General features: G+C 42.4%; 1 protein-coding gene across 2 annotated transcripts; it reads left to right on the top strand.

The window, feature by feature from the left end:
* Positions 1–146: 146 nt before the first annotated feature.
* Positions 147–18,621, top strand: TTF2 (transcription termination factor 2). 2 transcript variants are annotated; one of them, XM_053971390.1, is made up of 23 exons: positions 147–188; positions 269–380; positions 589–675; positions 1,774–1,837; positions 2,303–3,250; positions 4,110–4,236; positions 5,087–5,269; positions 5,488–5,645; positions 6,499–6,580; positions 6,881–6,994; positions 7,616–7,766; positions 8,452–8,557; positions 9,551–9,741; positions 10,613–10,766; positions 11,496–11,587; positions 12,302–12,384; positions 12,850–12,989; positions 13,753–13,923; positions 15,153–15,211; positions 16,089–16,242; positions 16,350–16,432; positions 17,402–17,476; positions 18,277–18,621. In XM_053971390.1, exons 1-23 carry the CDS (start codon positions 161–163, stop codon positions 18,419–18,421), a joined length of 3,507 nt encoding a protein of 1,168 aa, XP_053827365.1. In that variant the 5' UTR covers positions 147–160; the 3' UTR covers positions 18,422–18,621. The 2 variants fall into 2 exon arrangements, with proteins under 2 accessions (XP_053827365.1, XP_053827366.1); XM_053971391.1 differs by lacking the exon at positions 18,277–18,621 and adding an exon at positions 16,643–16,687 and having other exon boundaries at positions 17,402–17,470.
* The last annotated feature ends 804 nt before the right edge of the window (positions 18,622–19,425 follow it).

Raw genomic sequence — 19,425 nt, 5'->3', positions numbered from 1 at the left:
CCCGCCTGTTCCCGCCCTCGGGCGCGCGAGGGCTGTGCGTGAGGGGAGCACAGCGCAGCAGCGATTGGCTGCTCCGCCCTTGCCCGGCGCTGATTGGTGGGAGCGCCGGCGCGGCGGGATTGGCCGGTTTAAAGGATGGGCGCGGCCGTGCTGCGCGGCCATGGAGGCTGTGCTGTGCTCCGAGCACGGTGAGGGGCGGCCGGGGTCCCGTGAGGGGCGGCGCGTGGGGGGCTCGGCCTGACCAGTTCCGCTCTTCTGCTCTCCGCAGGGTCCCTCTGCTTCCTGAAAACGGGCGTCCGCGATGGCCCCAACAAAGGGAAGAGCTTCTACGTGTGCGGGACGCAGGGCCCCGCTGCCTGCGGCTTCGTCCTCCCAGCGCCGTAGGTGCCGGGCAGGGGCGGCAGGAGGGGGACGATGGGACAGGGGACACACTTGGCTGTCCTGAGGGAAGCTCACTGCTGTGTCAGCAGTCGCAAACGTGTTTTCTTACATAGCCTTTATTTTGTCGCAAGTGATTGCTTTGCGGTGGCAGTCCCCTGGGCAGTTCGTCTTGTCTGTATTCTTCCGCTTCTCCTTTCCTCCTTTCAGGGTTCCTGCTTCTCACTGCTTGATCCATGAGGGGTGCGTGGTGGAGCTGCAAGTCCTAGTTCAGCAGCCAGACAGAGATGAGTACCAGTAAGTTTCTCAAATTTTTTAAAACACGTATGTCTGCCTTCAAACGGGTAAAACTTGTGTTCCTTCTTTATCCTATATTCAGTGCTTAAAATAATCCTCTCAAGCTGATTCTGACTAATGATCATATAGTTTTTACAGTTTTACATCAGAAAAACTTGAATCCTGTGATTTAAGTAGTTTTTCTGTAATGAGGATTTAACATCCATCTAAGCTGTATCTGTGTTTCGTGGGGAAAGGAGGGCTTTTATTTAGAGTATCTCATTTTTATGGCATCTTTGAAGACTTACTTTGTAGGATGCTGCCTCTTAAAAACAAAGATCGTTATTCTTAGGATCAGGAGGATCTTAGCTCTCTTTATTGTTTATGAACAAGTGAGAGAGTTGAACTACCAGTCATTCAAAGTGAAAACGGGGGTTTATTGCACATGTTGAAACTAATGGTGCTGGAGAACCAGAGAGAACTTGCAGTTTCCTTCTAAAATTGAAAAGAGTCATTGAGCCTTGAGGCCTTCACTTACCCTGTTTCCAAATGTTTGCCACTTTAATTAGCAGTAACATCCAATAGTATAAACCTGGATCATCAGATGATGTTTGTTTTTAACAGAATTGAGCATGACTCTGTGGTTGGATTCATCCAAACTCAGCGTCAGATTCCCCAGTATTAGTTCTGATAAAGTATTTGCAGCAGTCCTGGTTGGCTGCTAGTTTAAAAAAGAAATTGCATCCAAAGTATTTCTGTCCCTGAGTTGCTGTCAAGATGAGGTGGCCTGTGCAGTGTAACTAAAAGAAGAGCTGAAATCATAAAAATGCTTCTAAGGCTCTAAACATAGACAGTATTTTTGCCTGAGCAGTTACTCTTCTATTGCTAAAATTAAAAAAAAAAAACCCGAACCCTAGGAATCTTTATTCAGAGAACACTACTCCTGTAAAAAGCTCTGTTGCCAGTGTTCACAGCCTTTTGTTATGCAAAGGTCTGAATGTAAAGTACAGATTAGTAGAACTTGGCTGTGATGGTTTCTGGTGCAAACTACTTTTAAAATAATGCTTAGAGCTTCTTTACTGGCTCCTGGAATTGAAATCTTGTTTTAATCCTTGGTAGGTTGTTTTACCGGTGCCTTAAGAGTAAGTTGAATGGGAAATGGTGTGGAAGCGTCCCATGGCAGGTAAGAGTGTTTGTATTATAGTATTGCCTTATTCTGGTGTGACTTTTCATTACATATACCATAATCACCTCTGAAACTACTTAGTGGGAGATTTTGTTTTCCGGCTGAAAAGTGTGTCAGTCCTGCTGTTCTCTAGGTGAGATATCCCTTTCTCCTAAGCTGTGTGAAGTAGTCACTATTCTTCAGTATTAGAAGAAGCTTGGATTTGATTCTTGGCTGTCCTCTTTTCTAGAGATTGTGCTATTGGGACTTGATCTCAAAAAACAATGGGAATGGCAAAGAAAGTAGAAAACGAGCCATTTTGTTTTGGATTTCTTATGAAATGTTATCCTGACTCTGTTAAAATAATAGGAAAGATGATCTCAGTAGAGGATGAAGTCTTGCTTGAGGTGATCAGGTTGTGTGTGTTAGTAACCTGTGTTAATAATTTGTACATTAGCATTTACTGCCATGTACATATTGCAGGATCCAAAAGCTACCAAAGCGTCAAAACCCTTGGAATCCCAGCCCAGAACAGCACCTTTCTTCAATCCCACTAGCCAGAGAAATCCATTCAAAGTGCTAGACAAGAATCGTGCACCATCATCCTGGAAACAAATGAAGCAAATAAATGGAGAGGAAAGTAAAGCAAAAGGAGCTAAAGCAGAGAATGAGAGTGTGCTGGTGTCATGTAAAGAAAAGAAATCGACCTCTGATTCCTCCACAGAGACAGTACCTCTAGAAGAGCTGAAAAATAAAAAGCAGTCATCCACAGGAAGTAAAAATGATCTAGAACTTCAGGAGACTACAGTGTCTGAATCTAAGCTTTGCCTTTCTGAGACCAGGAATGGGGAAAATACACTTTCAGAGGAAGAGAAATATGGTGGCAGTGGTAGGGAATCCAAGAACCTTTCTGATTGTGTGGACAAGGAGCCAGGCACAAGATCAAAACTCTTCCCACTAAGTCTTGGAAAGCAAAGTACAAGTACCAAGCCTCCAGGAGAGGAGCAGCTTGGAGAAAAAAGCTTAAAAAGTTATAGGGATAAAGCAACAAGAGAGAAAGATTGCACTGGGCAGAAGAACGGTGAAATGACTCTGGTGTCTAAGGAAGACGCCCCTTCCCCAGCAGGAGCACAGTCGGCATCGCAGTGTGCTGCCCTGAGAGGAGGGGTCGAGGCAGAGCTGCCCAAGGCACAACTCGGGCCAGGGCTGCCAGAGCCTCCTGGTGAAGCCTCTGGCAGTGATAGTGATGAAGAGCAATTTGTTTGTTCCTCATCAGGTGAAAGTAAACCTGAGAAATCAGTTGAGATTCCTTCAGGAAAGAGTGTGCAGGGGGCACCTTTGCCAGGAGCAGCAGCATCACATCACATGGAAGGACCTCAGGACCCTAAAGTGCTTCATAACCATCTTCTAGTCCAGCTGAAACAAAAAAAGGTCATTTATTGCACCTATTATTTGAGGGGTTTATTGTTCTGTTTTCAAGTGACTTCCCTTACTTGTGACAGGTATCAGAATATGATATCTCCTCACAGCAGAAACTCAAAATGGGGTTTAGGAAGACATGGCATGGGAGGAAATTCAGCCTTTGTACAGACTGGTTGTATTAAGCAGATACAAACCAATTACTTCTAAGGTAGTACAATCTTCTGCCTTTGGGGATACTCAGTTTTGACCCACCTGAGGTTGTGTCTTGTCTTTTACCTGGAAAGTAATTTGCATAAAATGGAATAGTGCACAGCCAGTTTAAGCTTTGTAAATAACATGGCTGTTTCTCGTAGCCTCTCTTGGCCTTGTGCAGTAGAAGTGATCCAGCTATGAAAGCTTACACTAGGGTGAAATAAACTATCTGCCTGTTTGCTTTTTTTTTTCCCCAATAATTGGCAATCACTATGTTTTACAGTTTTCATTATGAACCCCCCTGTTTGTCTAGCATTTAGAACAGAACCTTGAAATAAAGTCAGAACTGTTGTTTGTGCAAGCATAGAAAGAAAGGTGCAAGTAGGTTAAATGTTGTGGCTGTTTTGAGAGATGTTAAGATTATCTGACTCACCTCATATTTTCTAATGAAACAGTAATGGTTAATTTTCCAAAGAACACTAATGATTAGTTTATTTTCTGCTAAAAAACAGTTTAATTGCACTGAATGTCATTTAAAAGCTTTTGCAGATGACAGAACAGTATCAAGATGAAAATGGGACAGGATTAGTTCTTTTTAGACTTCTGACCCGATTGTTCTGTGTTGGCAGAGAGCTTGGTGACCACACTCAAGTTTTGGTTTCTTTCTTCTTTGCAGAGTACATTGGCTACAGTGAACATTCAGATGCTGCCAGATAAAGGGCAACGGTTATTAAAGCAAGTGCAGGATTTGGAAGCTGCACTCAGTGCTCTTAACATTTCAACAGCAGATAGTAGTGAAAAAGGTAGGGCTAATTTTTTTTTTTTTTTTGCTCCAGAAGTTTACAAAACAGTCTGTCTTAAAATAGTTGTTAATATGGAGGAATTTAGCATATACTTATATATGGCCTGTTGTCTATAAAATGTTTGTCTGTTGAGATTTACTGACGATGAAAAGTGTTAATTGCAAAATATGTGTCTGGGAGCAGATGAATGGAACAACTCAATGTTCCCTCCCTAATGTAGTGGCTTCCCAAGGGAATTTCCTCCCACCATTAGGATCTAGGTTTCCAGCTTTGGCTACATGACTGAGACAGGAATTTCTGGAGAACATGCCAATGACTTGTTAACTCCCTGTGATGCATTATGGAACTGTGCTGTTCATGCATGTTGTTGTCACTGAATATCCCAGTTACCAGATTCAAAATGAGCAGCTTCCAGTGTGCCATTCCTGAGAAAGAAAAGCTCATGAGCTCTCTGGGCCCATTTGTTCTTGGATGTTTCAATAGTTTTTATGTCCAAAATACTGACAAGAGAGAAGCCTTCAAAATTAATAAATCATCTGGGAACCATGGGGGTGCAAAACTGACGTTGTCTATGCTACTCTGATCACAGTTGCAGCGTTCACTGTGTTGCTGTTAACCACACACTGAGGCTGCAGCTGGACACATTGCCTGTCACAGCAGCAGGCCAAGAACACACTCTGGTAGTTGCAGTGGCTCAGGTGATGTGGTAATCTGCTATTAAACTGGTGTCACCACTTCACAGTGTTTTGCAAGCAGGCTCTTGGGCAAATAGGCTCTTCTCTGGGCTGTAGAGCAAGGCTCTGAGGTTCTCTGTGCAACCTTTTCAGCCTGTGATTCCTTTCTCCTTAAGGGCAGGATAGCACAAGCAACAGCTGCTGTGAAGAGTCTTTGTGTAACCCAGTTGACAGGCCAGGTGGTACGAAGTTGATAACACCTCTCCAGCTCCAGGATCCTGCAGCAAAGGCCTCTGCAGGCTCGCACAGTCACCCCTCAGCTGCTGCTACTTTGGGTTCGTGTGGCCAAAGTTTTGGAAGTAAGTATAGAAAGACTTTGCCATTATAGAGAACCCTGTTGAGTACTATTTCTGAAATAATTCTGCAACTTGTGGATACATGTGAGAGTGCTAAGCCTGTTTTGTTGCTGCATGCTGTCCCTCAGGCATCTGTAGCCATTGAAGTCAATCTCTGAGGTGAAAGATGTGTTTGGGAAAGTTAGCTTTGTAAACACATCTCTGGTACTGTATTTTTGCAGTGAGTGTTGGTGTGCAGAATCTGTATGGGGGAAGAATGACAGAAGACCAAATCAGGGCTGTACACAGTGCCACATTTGAGGCTATTAATCATCTTCACAAATCTCTAGAATCTTGTCCAACAGAGGAGACAGCAGCTGAAGATCCCTCTGGACTGAAGGTAGGTTGGCAAGGATGGAAGCTGTCATGCTGATGAATAAATCATAACCTCTGAGTGGTACCCTAGAGCGTTCCTTCTTTCCCACTTCGACATATTTTGCATCCTGCTGGAAGAAGATACTCTAATTGCATTCCATCCATGTTGTTTGTATGTGCCTGGCAGAACAGAGGTGTGAGGAACAGGCTGAGAACCTCATTGCTCATTCTTCCTGGTGAGCTATAAGAAATAATCTTTCCAAAAAGATTTGCAGGTGATTGCATTCATGGAATGTGGTGGACTCCAGAGTAGTTCTGATCTCTTTGAGGTTATATGCAAGGTATTGGAACAAAGGTACATGTCTCTACAGGGTGGTGCATAGGTGCATATATGTTGTGTCACTTGTCACATTGCCTTGGGACCTTTTCAGTGGTGGGGAAGGCCACTGAATGTCCTGTGGTGGTAGTACAGGTACTCCTGCTTCAGGAGTCTGTAGGGGTCTTAGACTCGGTGAGAAAAGGGGAAGTGTTCTCAATCCCTTTCTTTGACAGTGGTAGCTGTTGTAAGCAAGGCAGTTTGGGGTGGATTTTCCAGCTGAACAAGACATCATTATCTGCTCTCTGAGAGCACTCTGAGGCATTAGGCTGGTTAGTGCAGGAAACGTTAGGAAGACTCATCTATGGTACTGCTGACCTTCTGTCTGCAGAAGTTGCTTACTTTGGGTATCCCAGCCTGTGTGGAAAAAGAACAGGTAGGTAAACTCCTTTTAGTAGGATTGTAGTAAAGCAGTTGAACATGACAATTGATACAGGAATCAGAAGTGTCTAAATTTTGCCAGGTGTTTCCTTCAAATTCTCTGTCTCACTCACCCCCTCAGGTCCCACTGCTGCAGCACCAGAAACAGGCGCTCGCATGGCTCCTCTGGAGAGAGAGTCAGAGGCCGTGTGGAGGAATTTTGGGTAGGCAACAGAATGGCAAAGTGGATTTTGTGGGGCAGATCTATGGCAGTAAGGTTTTGCATGTAACTTACTTGGAGGCCAATAACTGGTTATTTTGTAGACATGTCATAAGGGCTTGTTTTTCTGTGCCCTATTACCAAGTACGGGTATTAACCAATTACTAAATTGTACCCTGAAATTTTCATCTGTATATTTTTGATTTTCTGGGTTCCCCAGGACACTTTGTTGTTGTATTTCCCTCAGTGTAGATCCACGGGGACTAATTTCTGCAGGTGATAACTTGTGTCTGTCTTTTTGCAGCGGATGACATGGGCTTGGGGAAGACGCTAACGATGATTGCTCTCATTCTGGCCCAGAAGCAGCTGAAGACAGAGAAAAGAGAGGAGACATTAGAAATATGGTTATCCAAAAATGGTACAGATTTTTTCCATCCTAGAGCACATACATTATGATGAAAGTGCCATCTGAAGTGCCTAAAGCATTACACGTTAAGGGGTTGTAGAAAAACACACTGTATCTGTGCTCACTTTGCTTCTGCAGGAAACTTTCATTTGGCTAAATTGTACTGTGCCTCCTTGCATGGCCTTTCTCTGATCAGGGTCATTTTTGTCTCCCATTGGCTGTGTAGGATTTTCCGACCCATTACTTTTTATTGTTTGGAGATTTTTTTTTTTACTGTTTTCCTGAAATAGTTAAAGCCAGCATATGCTGGGTTTGGAAAAGATTTCATAGTTTTTTAAACATATGCGTAGTTTTCATAGGGACTTCAAATAGTTACTAGTTACTACACACCTCTCTGTAGCTGATCTTTTTTCTTTCCAGCTCTCCCCTAAAGATTACTTTTATCTTGTCCACAGATACTGGGGATGTTAGTGCTTTTTTAAAGAGTATTGCTTCTGTTGTCCACAGTCTGTACTGTCTGCATCCTCATGGAATTGGTTGGACACTCTTCTCAATTGCAAATTTCCAAAAATTCTGTCTTTGTTCTAGTCTAATGTGAAGATATTGAAACCTGTCTTCAATATTTTCTTTTAGACTTCACTGTTATCTCTTCCCATGGCACTTTAGTCATTTGTCCTGCATCCTTGATCCATCACTGGAAGAAAGAGATTGAGAGACGTGTGGCCTTTGGCAAACTGAGGGTCTGTCTGTACCACGGGGCAAATCGAGATAAGCATGCAGAGGTGTAAGTGCTAAACCATAAATATGATCAGGAAAAGTAAAATACTATGTAGCAAGAGACTGTGTTTATCAAAGTTGAAATGAAAGTGGATGTAGAATGATGGGAGAACGTGAAGTATTGAAATGTGGAAGGTCCAGAAAGTCAGGCTGATGTGTGCTGTCAAGGTGTATTTAGTAAAACGTTTATGGCCTGTGCCCATGCTCAGTGGTTCTGGTGGAGGCTGTTGTTGTTTCTGATAGCAAAATAAAAGGTGTATATTCTCCAGAATAGCTCTTGCTTGCAAAGATTGTCAATGGCAATTTCTTCCATGCCTGTGCTTTGTATTTGTATTTTTTATCAGCAGTATGTATGATTCAGCATATTTTCTAGACCTCTTCAGGCCATGCTGAGCAGTATTCCTGGGTGCCAGGCTCTAAGCAAGTCTCATGCCATGTAGTGTGCATTCTGGTCAATGGGCTTTTACTGTCATCTTGAGCTTGATGTATCTACTTCCAGTATCCATAAAATGGGGATGATGAGTTTTTCCTGTTTAACTGCAATGAAGCTCAGTTTTCTGTAAAACTCAGGGTTTCAGTTCCTGTAGCACTGTGTTATTCTTAAATGCATTCTTCAGCATGCATTTAGTCTCTCTTGCAAAATGAATTTCTTATTGGTTCTTGCCCCTCATCACTACTTTCTTTGCATTCAGGCTTTCTGGATATGATGTTGTTGTCACAACCTACAGCCTTCTCTCCAAGGAGGTTCCCACAACCAAAGAGGAGGGGGAAGTCCCTGCTCAGGACCATGATGTGGGGGTGAGAAACCACAGTGTCAATAGGGAATTGCCTTAAAGTTTTTGTTCTGAGGTGTTACAAACCATTGTTGTTTCAAGTAGCACCTTATATGTGCTACAGTGAACAGCAGCTTGATTTTCTTTTTTATAAGCCCCTGTTGATTATTTTTGTAAAAGCAAAGTGATGAGAGGAAGTGCTGTGAAGTGGAGCAAGAATAGATATATTCACAATATATCTGTTCTGTAGAATTATAGAATATGGTACATTGAATACAGACAGTTGAAATGTCGTCAGAAGTAATCTTAAGAATGCACTAGTGAATCTCATTCTCCTTTTGAGGTGAAGGAGTAGTAGAATCTCCTGTTTGATGTCCTTTGTTGCTTGAACCATTAATGTTACCCCAAACTACCAGAAACCTCAGGCTCTGGCTCAGTCTGAGCTGAGACTGATGCAAATTTCATGCTGCCTTGAAGAAACAGCAGTGTGCTGGCTGGGCTATGAAAATAATGATGTGATTGCTGAGTGCTGACTGAAATGACTACACAGTGTAGAGGAAGTCCCTTGCTGTCTCCTACCTCTGCACAGCTTTAGATGTAGCTCTTGAAGAAAACAGGACTTGGAATTTCCTGAAATTTCTAGGTGGTATCTATAAAATTTTGAGAGATCAGGATAATTATATATGGTCCTTCATCTCAGCATAGCAAAACTTTACTGATATGAAACACCTCTTGAAGCAACAACATTATGAGATAAAATGTTAAAAGCAAGAAAATGAACAAAATACTAGAAATTGTTATTAAGATCAGGCAAATAAGTTAGTTTTTGGCTTATAAACTTTAAATGTGGAAGCTTTAAAGAGATGATTTTTGAAGACCATTTCTTACATGACAGTAAGGGCACAAACTGCTGCTGACTAACATCAGGAAAATATTTCATACTGGAAAAATGTGTTTGCTTGTGCCGCCTTAGAGAACCTAGGTTTTGCTTCAGATTATAGCCTGCTTTTTCTTTCAGAGTGGATCATCTCCCTGTTCCCCTTTGCTCAGGGTAGCTTGGGCTCGAATTATATTGGATGAAGCTCACAATATTAAAAACCCACGGGTTCAAACCTCTATAGCTGTGTGCAAATTGAGAGCCAGTGCCCGATGGGCTGTCACTGGGACGCCGATACAGAACAACTTGCTGGACATGTACTCTCTCCTGAGGTGAGCTGGCTGCATGTCACCACATGGACAGGGATCCAATCTTAGTAGTTCTTCTCTGATGAAGTGCTGAAGTTGTTTCTAAGTTTGAGATGTCTCTAAGATATGTGGAGTAGTAGGATTAGTTATATTAATGCTTAACACTGGATTGCAAAGGCTGTGGTTGAGGTGTTGCACAAGGCTGACTGTGTGTCTGCTGTTGCATGTAGCTTTTCTGCCTCCATGGAGAACAAAGGGGAAATTACCTTGGATCTCCTTTGTCTTCAGGATGAGTATGCACAAAACCAAGTTTAATGAACAGAGGTTTTATGAGTTAATCCCTGTTGTTACCAGGTCATCCTGGGAGGACCTTCTTGGAGTGTTGTGCTACAAGGGCATTGAAAGGAAAGGGTGAAAACTTTGGGTTCTCTGAACAATGATAAACAGGTTGCTGAGGGGGGAAAGGTTACAAATGGTGTTGGAGAACCAGAGAGAACTTGTGTTTGAAATTAATTTTGGATAATTCAAATTAACTGTCAAGTAAGAAGTTTGCTATTTTGAAAACACAGATGAATATGCTTTTCGGCAAGTACCTCTGCATCTGGATGTCCTTTGTTTACTGGTGGTGCTTGAAACATAATGGGCTAAGAGGAAGTGATAGGTACAGAACCAGAAACAGGTGTTTACAGTATTAGTGATGGTAGGGCATCTAAGCAAACAAGTTATCACCACCATTATGCTGGAATGTTTACTTGTCCTTGGTCACGCAGTTATGGCATTTGGAAATGGTTTGTTTTGGTAGCAAGGAATTGCAAGAAATTTGGTTCTGGTCACTCCAGAGTAAGTGAAGAACTTTTCTTCCCTTGGTATGACGTTTCCTTCCTTCCTGTCACAGGTTTCTACGTTGCTCTCCTTTTGATGAATACAAAGTTTGGAAGTACCAGGTAGATAACAACACAAGGAAGGGAGGGGAGAGGCTAAGCCTCTTAACCAGGAGCCTCTTACTGCAGAGAACTAAGGACCAGCTGGATTCAGCTGGCAAGCCCCTGGTAAGAACTTTACCCTCCAAAACTATACCATCATTCCATTGTTTTCCTTGCAGCAGACACTTAGTTATTTACATGCATAAATTTGTTAATGGATGGGGTTTCTTATCTGCTGCAGCCTCTTGAGCAAGAGAAGCAAATGTCTGTGGCATGCTTTGGTTGCTTACCCAGAAAGCAGAATTAAAGAAAATAATGAAACCTTTCAATTATAAATAACATGCAGACAAAAATATGCCAAGTAATTGCATGTAGATGGCCACTTAGTCTAGATCACTGGACTAGCCTAGATCTGAGAACCCAAGCTGCCACATGTCAAATGGACCTGGTGTGTGCTGGAGCATTGGCTTTCTGCATTGCTTTTTACGAACAGTCTTTTGAATGGAGTATTAGTCATAGGTGTGTCTTTAGCCTTTAAAAGGTATAGTTTTGGTGTACTGTCTGATTTTGAATGGGGAAATAAGGTACTTTAAGAACACAAAAATTAATCCCTCTGTGGTAGTTGTTGAGCAGTACATACATAGTATGAACTTGTTACTGGATGAGCTGGAATAAAGATTTTATTGTGTCTGTTTTGTGATAACTGCATTAATACATACAGCTATAACAAACAGCTATCTTCTGAGATACTCTTGAGACTTAGAGTATTGTGTTAAATCCTGGATTGCTGCTGTATGTGATGCTCTCTACTACTTTTGTGCTACATATGTCTGATCCTCTGAATTTTCACTTCAGGTATCTCTGCCCCAGCGTAGGACGCAGTTGCATCAGTTAAAACTTACAGCAGAGGAACAATCTGTGTACAATGTGCTCTTTGCAAGATCCAGGTATGAATGTGGGTAGAGATATGGTGTTTTGTGGCTTTGTTTCTTATTGCTATGGAAATCAGGAGAAATTCACTTCAGATGAGGAGAGCTTTTGCACAAACTCCTGTTAATTTTTTTCCCCTTTGAATTTATCTGTCTAGTGTGTTTGAAATACACTGTTTGGGTAATAGGCAAAAGTGATTAATTTCTTTTCTCTCATGTTTTCATGCCTCATATGAGCTTTGTATTCTAGCCTTCCACTTAATCTCACTGATTTCAAGACTCCAAAGACTTCAAATTGCAACAAGTAGTTCTTAAATGATGATGTGTGAGCACCTGTAAAGGATAGAATTATCATCTTTGCTCTGTGATTTTTGACCAGTTAGAAATTATGCTGGCCTCTCCAGATAGCTGTAATGCAAGCCAGCATCACTTTGTGTTTTCCTAGGCTCTTTCAGTCTCATAGTAAAGAATCTCTTCCTTCCTTTTAAATATATATTTAAAAGTGTTCTCATACTCAAAAAGCAGACTTACTTTCTCTTGCGTTTTCCAAAATGCATCTTTGGTTTTGATCATACTTTGGTTAAACAAGACTGGGTATTTTTTGTGATAATTTTGTGACTGGATGATTAATGAAACCTTCCTTACCTTAATGCATCATCAGCTTGCTAAGCCCAGGTCCCTCTTGCCTTTTTTCTTGCTGTGAATCCCAGTGTCTTTGTCTTGTTTTTACAGGTCAACACTACAGTCGTACCTAAAGAGACAAGAGCAGAAAAATGAAGACGGAGAGTATGATGGTGGTAACCCCTTTCAGAAAGGTTTGAGCATGCCCTCCCCTGAAAACATTTTCAGAAGTGGCTCTTAAGTGCATAGCTCAGAAGGGGGGAACAGACCTGGGGTCAGGAATTAGAAATTCTTGGGAAAATGCTACATTTTACAAAAACTTAATACCTTAGTATTCTAAGTGTGTTCTCGTTGTGGCTCTGAGAAAATCTCTTAACCCTTCTGGGCCTAAAACTTCCTTTGAAATAAAGGTCTAGTTGCTCAGGTAACATATGTCAGCATTAGTGTATAGTGTATCATACTCTGACTTGTATTGTTGCCTTTTTTTTTTTTTACCTTTTTTACTTAAATTGGGGGTTGATGGGTTCCTATGTTAAATCAGGTATTTGCTTGCCTGTTTATTTTTGACTACTCTTTGTGAACCTCTTCTTGGAGGCAGATGGGCAGTGCTTGGAAATGCCTCCAGGAGCTCTTGATGTTTTGTCTTCCTTCCTTGACAGTTGCACAGGAGTTTGGAGTCAGTCAAAAGGAATTTCTAGCAGGCTCACAAAGTGCCTCCCAGGTCTCAAGTACTGTCCATGTCTTGTCCATGCTCTTGAGACTCCGTCAGTGCTGCTGCCATCTCTCCTTACTGAAAGTGGTAATCGCATTGTAGTGATGCGGGGGGTTTTGTGGGGTTTTTTAAAGTGCTTTTGCAAATTAACAGACTTGGTAACACCTCTGTTTCTCTTATCTATGAGAGTATGAACAGAGTCAGTTTTAGGACTCTGTGTTTTGAAGCCCAAGATGTTTTAGATGGGTTTACCTTCTACTGAAGGGCTGCAATACCCAGTATGACTTATGTGGGCAGCTGTGTCTTTGGAAATACCTTTATTCAGATAAAAAGGGAACTAAAATTTTAATGGTAAAGAAGTCTTAATCTTAACCTAGCTTTGAAAAATGCACAAGTGTAGCCTGTTTCAAGGGCTTGTGTGTTGGAGAGCTCTGTCAGTGCTTTGAGGTTACCTTGAATGATGCGGATTAATCTTTCAGGAGTTCTTGGCTCTGAACTATATATATATATATAGTAGCTGTAGAGAAAGCTCAGCTATTAGGGGAACAGACAGGAATTTATGTTCTACCACCTGCAATCCTGCAGTTGTTAAATGTTAGGGGGGGCCAGTCTGAAGAGATTGGACCACAGGAAATGGCTAGGCTCACATGCTTGCCATACAGTGCCCCTTTTGGGGTAGAATAAAGGTCCAAAGGGACTGTTTGATCCAGTAGTGTTTCTTAATTGTTCTGTCTTCATATTGCATCCTTCAAACCCAGTGTCCTCAGCAGATACTGTGCTGACAGGATCAGTACTGAATTTGATCTCAGGCTTGACTGTGATCCCTTATTATTTTACTTTCTTCCCACAGGCTCTGGATCAAGTTAACTTGAACAGTGAAGGCCTTGCACTCTCCATTGAGGAACAGCTTGGTGCTTTGACACTGTCTGAGCTCCAGTCTCCTGATTCCAAATCAACAGTCTACCTCAATGGCACAGCTTTTCAAACAGATATCTTTGACATCATCAGGGAGAGCACCAAGGTATTCTGGTTGTGGTATTCTTACCTTCCTTGTAGCTTGAATTTTAGCACTTTGCCTCTTAAATGGTAATTGCAGATCAGGCTGAGTTGCCAGTTGAGATGAAATCAGATGAGTAGGTTGATAGCCTGCTGAACCCCTTCTGGGAAGGCTCCAACTTCTCTCATGTTGAGGGGTACTTCTAGTGAAGCTGTGAGTGCGGCGTGGGTTTTCGCTCTCCCCGGCTGCACGCGGCTCTTGGGAGCCCGGCTGTGGCGTAGCTTCCACGTGCCGCTGGGGTTTGCTGCCGCAGGTTCCCAGACACGGCTCCGTGTCTCGGGCGCGTGGGCTGGCCAACCGCTGTTACCGTGCGCTAGGGACCCGGTAAAGAGGTAAGGAATTGTCCATTTACTCCGTGCTTAGCAGGAACGGTTTATTGGTCACGTGGCGCGCTTCGATGGAAAGACGCAACCGCTCCCGGCACTCGCATGGGAGAAAATGGCGCCTGGGTGCTGGCGGGGTAGGATTTTATGGAGGGGTGGGGCGAGAGGATCCACGGCCTGCCATCAAATAGAGGTGGCTGCCGTGGCGGTGACGCCAGCAACAGCGACCAACCAGAGAACCCTGCAGGGGTGGGCACCGAGCCTTGGGCTGAGTGGGGTCGTGTGGATTGGGGTGGCAGGCACAGGGTCTCCTGGGGCCGGACGGGGGGGTGGTTACAGGAGCGGCAGAGGGGGATGATCTGGCAGCAGGCAGCATGGGGCCAGAAACCGCGGAGGGGAAACAACACAGGGGGAGCGCGGGGGTACACAGGACCGGCTAGCTAACACAAATAAGAACCCCTAAAACCCAATCCCAGGATGCAACATGTGAGAATGTGACTGCTGAAAAACTGTAAGTGAAAATCTTAAGCACTGGATTCCCAGAAGATCAGAAGAATTTGCATGTGAGATCATGGTGCTTGTGATGAGCTAGAAGAAAGGGATGGCAGCAAGAGGAGAGGTTGCAGTAACTTCCCACAGGAAGGTTGGAATCTGTAAGGCAGGCTTGTAAGATATGATTTCCTGGCCCTGTTTTCTGTGAGGGGAGTGTTCTTACCAATGACTATTAAAATCTCTTCAAACTCTAAGCACAGAAGAAATTCCAGTTGAAAAGCTATTCTGATCACTTTCTACTTTTAATAAAGAATATCCAAAGATGAACTGGATTATGAGAGCAAGCAGGCTAATGTTTTGGATTTTTTTTCCCTGCAGATAGCTCAACTCTTGGCTGAATTGAAAACTATTCAGAGTCACCCAGAGCCTCAGAAAAGGTTAGCAAGCATGTCCTTTTCTTTAGTCATAGTGATTGAGAAAAGCACAGTTTCTTGACAACAGCAGAAATAACTTAAAATAATTGAATACAAAACTCATAGTATGTTAAAATGGTGACAGTACTGCAGTAGTTGAACACATGTCTTGAGGAAAAAAAAGTCTTAAGACAAAAGAGGGGAGTTTAAGACACAGATAAGTGTAAACATAAGGGAATGTGTGAGAAATCTCAGGCCTTGAGGCCCAGAAGACTATTCTCCAGAAATCTCCCAGGATTGGGAATAATTTGGTTGTGATGAGAAGTATTTGCCCACCCCACAACCCAAAAGAAGTGGAGGACTAAAGTAGAGAGAAAAACTGAACCTGTTAGAGAGAAAGGAATGCATTGATCAGAGGACCTATAGAAAGTTTTTTTCCAGTCTTTTCCAAAAAGCATTCCCCCCATAAGAATGGGAGCACCAACATTGCTTTAATTCCCTTTCAATAAACTATTAAATGAATTCCTGCCTCACAAACTCTTTAGTCCAAGAAACTGAGTAGTGAGAGGCTCTAGTGAATCTAAACTTGGTGTTGGTATTGATTTTTGTATTTTTCAGAAAAAGCTGTGTTGAGACTCAAGTTTGTGGTTGGGAGGTGAAAATGTAAAATCCAAAAATAGAGGTGAAAATTATTGACTTAATTTATATGAAATTTATTGGGTATTAGTCTTCCCCAGCAAGTTCTACCACTACACCGCTATCTCTGAATTGGGAAGGGGCTTGGCTCCAGTTTGCTGTGAGGAAAGGGGCCTGAATTCTTGTAGCCCTTGGGTGAGACACTGCAGTGATCAAAGTGTTCCAGTGCAGAGTGCTGGCTGTGAACTCCCTGTTCTCTCTCCAGTGTAGTTGTCTCTCAGTGGACGAGCATGCTCCAAGTTGTGGCTGTGCACCTGCAGCGCCTGGGGCTGAAATATGCCACAGTGGATGGCTCTGTCAATCCCAAACAGAGGATGGGTGTGGTAGAAGAGTTCAATAACAATCCCAAAGGGCCTCAGGTATGCATTCAGGGCAGAGAAGCAGTCTCTAGCCCTGCTATGAGCAGATGTGATGTCTGACTCTGAGACTGTAAACAGGTTCCTTAACGCTCTCTTGGCCTTTGAAGGTAATGTTGGTCTCGTTGCTGGCTGGAGGCGTTGGCCTGAACTTGACTGGAGGAAACCATCTCTTTCTCCTTGACATGCACTGGTAAAGAGAAATACAAATTCCATCTTGGAGAGAATATTAGGACATGCTGCTTGCTTTCTCACTGCATGCAATGTCTGATGCAACTGGGTTAGGAGGGAGGTGTTTAGTTTATAGTCGGGGTTAGTGGTTAGTTGGGGAAAAGTGTTTTTACTGTGACCTTCATCCAAGATACTGATTTGTCAATCCAGTTCTCACTTCCCTGAAATACAGATCTGTAGGGGCAAGAAAAAATAGAGGAATGTAACAGCAATTCAGGTATGCAGCTCTGTATCACAAAATGCTACTGGGGACTTGGCAGTCCCTGGCTTAATTCTTTGCAGTCATAGAAATGGTGCAGTAATGCCTACAGGCAGCTTGGTTTGAAACAAATCAATGGTGTTGAGCGTAGTCAGTAACTGGGCACAGCTGAAGTACCTTTAGGTTTTACATATGAGAAGAGTGTGTGCAAGCTCCTAATATTTGTGTTGTCTCATCAAAGTCAAAATCGTAGGTTTTTTAAACTAAACTTTACTCATGAGAACTTACAAAGCAAACTAATGTGCCTCATACAAAACCAGCTGCTGAGTAGTAGCATTAAGAATCTATTTCTACAATATGGGAGTTACACCAACAAGTATTCCCTGTAACTTTATCAGATGGACCCACCTCTTACATAAATATTCCTGAGTGATGGCCTTTTTCACTGGGGTTTGCCTTTTTGCTTCACTCTCTTTCCTCACCACCTACTCAGCTTTCTCTGAGTAGCAACTGTTGGCCAGGCTTGGGACTACATGAACCAGTGGTCTCAGTCATGCAGTTGGCTTTGTGTGGAACCCAGGGCAAAGGGAAACACAGTCAGGGTGAAGGCTGGCCATCAAGCTGGTACACCTAAGGTAGCCTGGGAGCAGTTTTAGTTCTACAGAGGAAGAAAACAGGATTCCCTGGAGGCAGGAAAATGAGGCAACTTTTTTTTTTTAAATTACCTTATAGGAATCCTGCTCTGGAGGACCAGGCATGTGACCGCATTTACCGTGTGGGGCAGAAGAAGGATGTTGTGATACACAGGTCAGCATTTTACTTAGCAGAATGAGGAGCTGCTGCTTATATACTGTCTGGCTTTAGTCAGTGAGATGAGCCCTTGGTTTCTCCACTTAGAGCTAGACACAAGGTCTGACAGTGACACTGACATTTGGGCAGTGGGATAAAAATGTTTTCATGTGTTCTGTGTGGCACTTGCATGCGTGTTGCTGTCCTGACAGCTAGCAGGGGTTTCTTGGGTGCCAGTTCGGGCGCCAAACCATTTCTCTTAATTGAACGGAGATTTTTTGACTGTGATCCCTAAGCCTGAGCCTTTCTGGTATCACTAATAAAAAACATGTAAAGTACTTCTAACAAGAGTCAAAGCGGACTTTTATAAAAGCATTTGTAACTAAGTACCAAAGATTAACTTAGTTATTATAAATGCACAGCACATTCAAAGACTGGAATCTAAAATGCTATTTTGGGTACAATGTTTTTTGTTTAATAGGTGCCATCAGTTATCATGCAATAATTACAGGATTTATTCATAGAATTACTGTTCCTTCAGATGACCAAAGCTGAGACCTGAAGTGCATCAGACTTAATAGTTGAAATGTTATCATGATTGGATATGAGGATAGCTGTTTTCTGTTCAGAGGTTGTCTCGATTTGAGACAAAATAAGAGGATAAGTATTTTGTTGGTCACATAATTGGCTAATTATTAATTTCTAAGCAAGATGAATCTTTTGAAATGTACTGGGGAAGTGTTTATATAACACTGACATTTTTTGTAGCACTTGAGATGGTATGGATTTGTTTTGTCCTTTCTTAAATTTTGTTTTAGGTTTGTCTGTGAAGGAACGGTAGAAGAAAAGATCCTGCAACTCCAGAAGAGGAAGAAAGGTCTTGCCCAGCAGATTCTGTCAGGCAAAGGAGAGACCTTCACTAAGCTCACCCTGGCTGACCTCAAAATTCTCTTTGGCATCTAATTATCATTTGCAATACCCAACAGAAAGTAATTTATGCCTAGGAATGACTGCAGATTTCATCATAAGACTTCTGTTCTGAGGTGGTCATTTATTTTGACCAAACAATTACATTTTTGTAACTGTTCTGGAAAGTTATCAACTTCAATAACTAGTTTCAATATTGATCAATTTATACAAAGGTTAATAAAGTTTTAAGTTAAGCTATTGTTTTGAAACAAAAATGGTTCTTGGTTTTCTCTGAATGCCTTCTAGTTAGAACACTTTCTGGACAGGAGATGCACAGGCATAAGTGAAACAAGAACAAGGGAGACAAACATGAGGTAGGGAAGCTCAGAGGTTGTGTGGGCATAAAGAAAGGGAAAAAAATTGAACATGATTCTGTAAGAAGACTATATACATTTTAGAATTGTGAGTAACAAAATTAAGGAAGGACTTAGAAGGACTGTCGCGGTTGAGGTCCTTAAAGAAAGACGTGGGATACACTTTACATGGAGCAAAAGAAGATGTCTGTTTATTTCTGTGTCTCTTTATATAGAGTTTTAAAGAACACCTTGTGTCTATCCCCTGTCTATAACAACAAGTTGTTACCCTGTATTGATTGGTCACTTGATCCCCTGGTGTGTACATGCAGAAAGACTTGTTTGTGACATGTTGTTTTCATTTTTCTACCTAACAGTTGCAAAACCAGTTTATACAGGTGGCTAGTGTTTTTCACAGTCCTAGAGTTCTTTCTCAGGGAAAGCAAGTTGTTTTCCACTGCTGCAGCATTCTGTTCTCATGAAGAGCTGTCAGCTTTCTCACAGCTTCTGTTGGCTCAAGTCAGGGTTCAGTTTGTAAGGCCTCTGGCCTGCTGTTCCACCACCACAAATACTTCATTTTCTGTGAAACAGAACTTGAGTTTCTAATTGTTGTGGGGATTTTTTCTGACTATTAGTTTTAAGGAAATTCTGAAGTTGAAGGTCTAGCAGCTACCTTTAGCTGTCATCTCATGAACTGGCAAATTT

This window comes from Vidua macroura, chromosome 2, assembly GCF_024509145.1.
Source record: "Vidua macroura isolate BioBank_ID:100142 chromosome 2, ASM2450914v1, whole genome shotgun sequence".
Lineage (NCBI taxonomy): Eukaryota > Metazoa > Chordata > Aves > Passeriformes > Viduidae > Vidua > Vidua macroura.
Note: the sequence above shows the minus strand (reverse complement) of the source record. Positions and strands in the feature narration are given on the sequence as shown.

Coding starts and splice junctions, on each gene's coding strand:
- TTF2 (XM_053971390.1), top strand. CDS start 161: ATGGAGGCTGTGCTGTGCTCCGAGCACG. Junction 189..268: donor TGTGCTGTGCTCCGAGCACG/GTGAGGGGCGGC, acceptor TGCTCTCCGCAG/GGTCCCTCTGCTTCCTGAAA. Junction 7,767..8,451: donor CGAGATAAGCATGCAGAGGT/GTAAGTGCTAAA, acceptor CTTTGCATTCAG/GCTTTCTGGATATGATGTTG.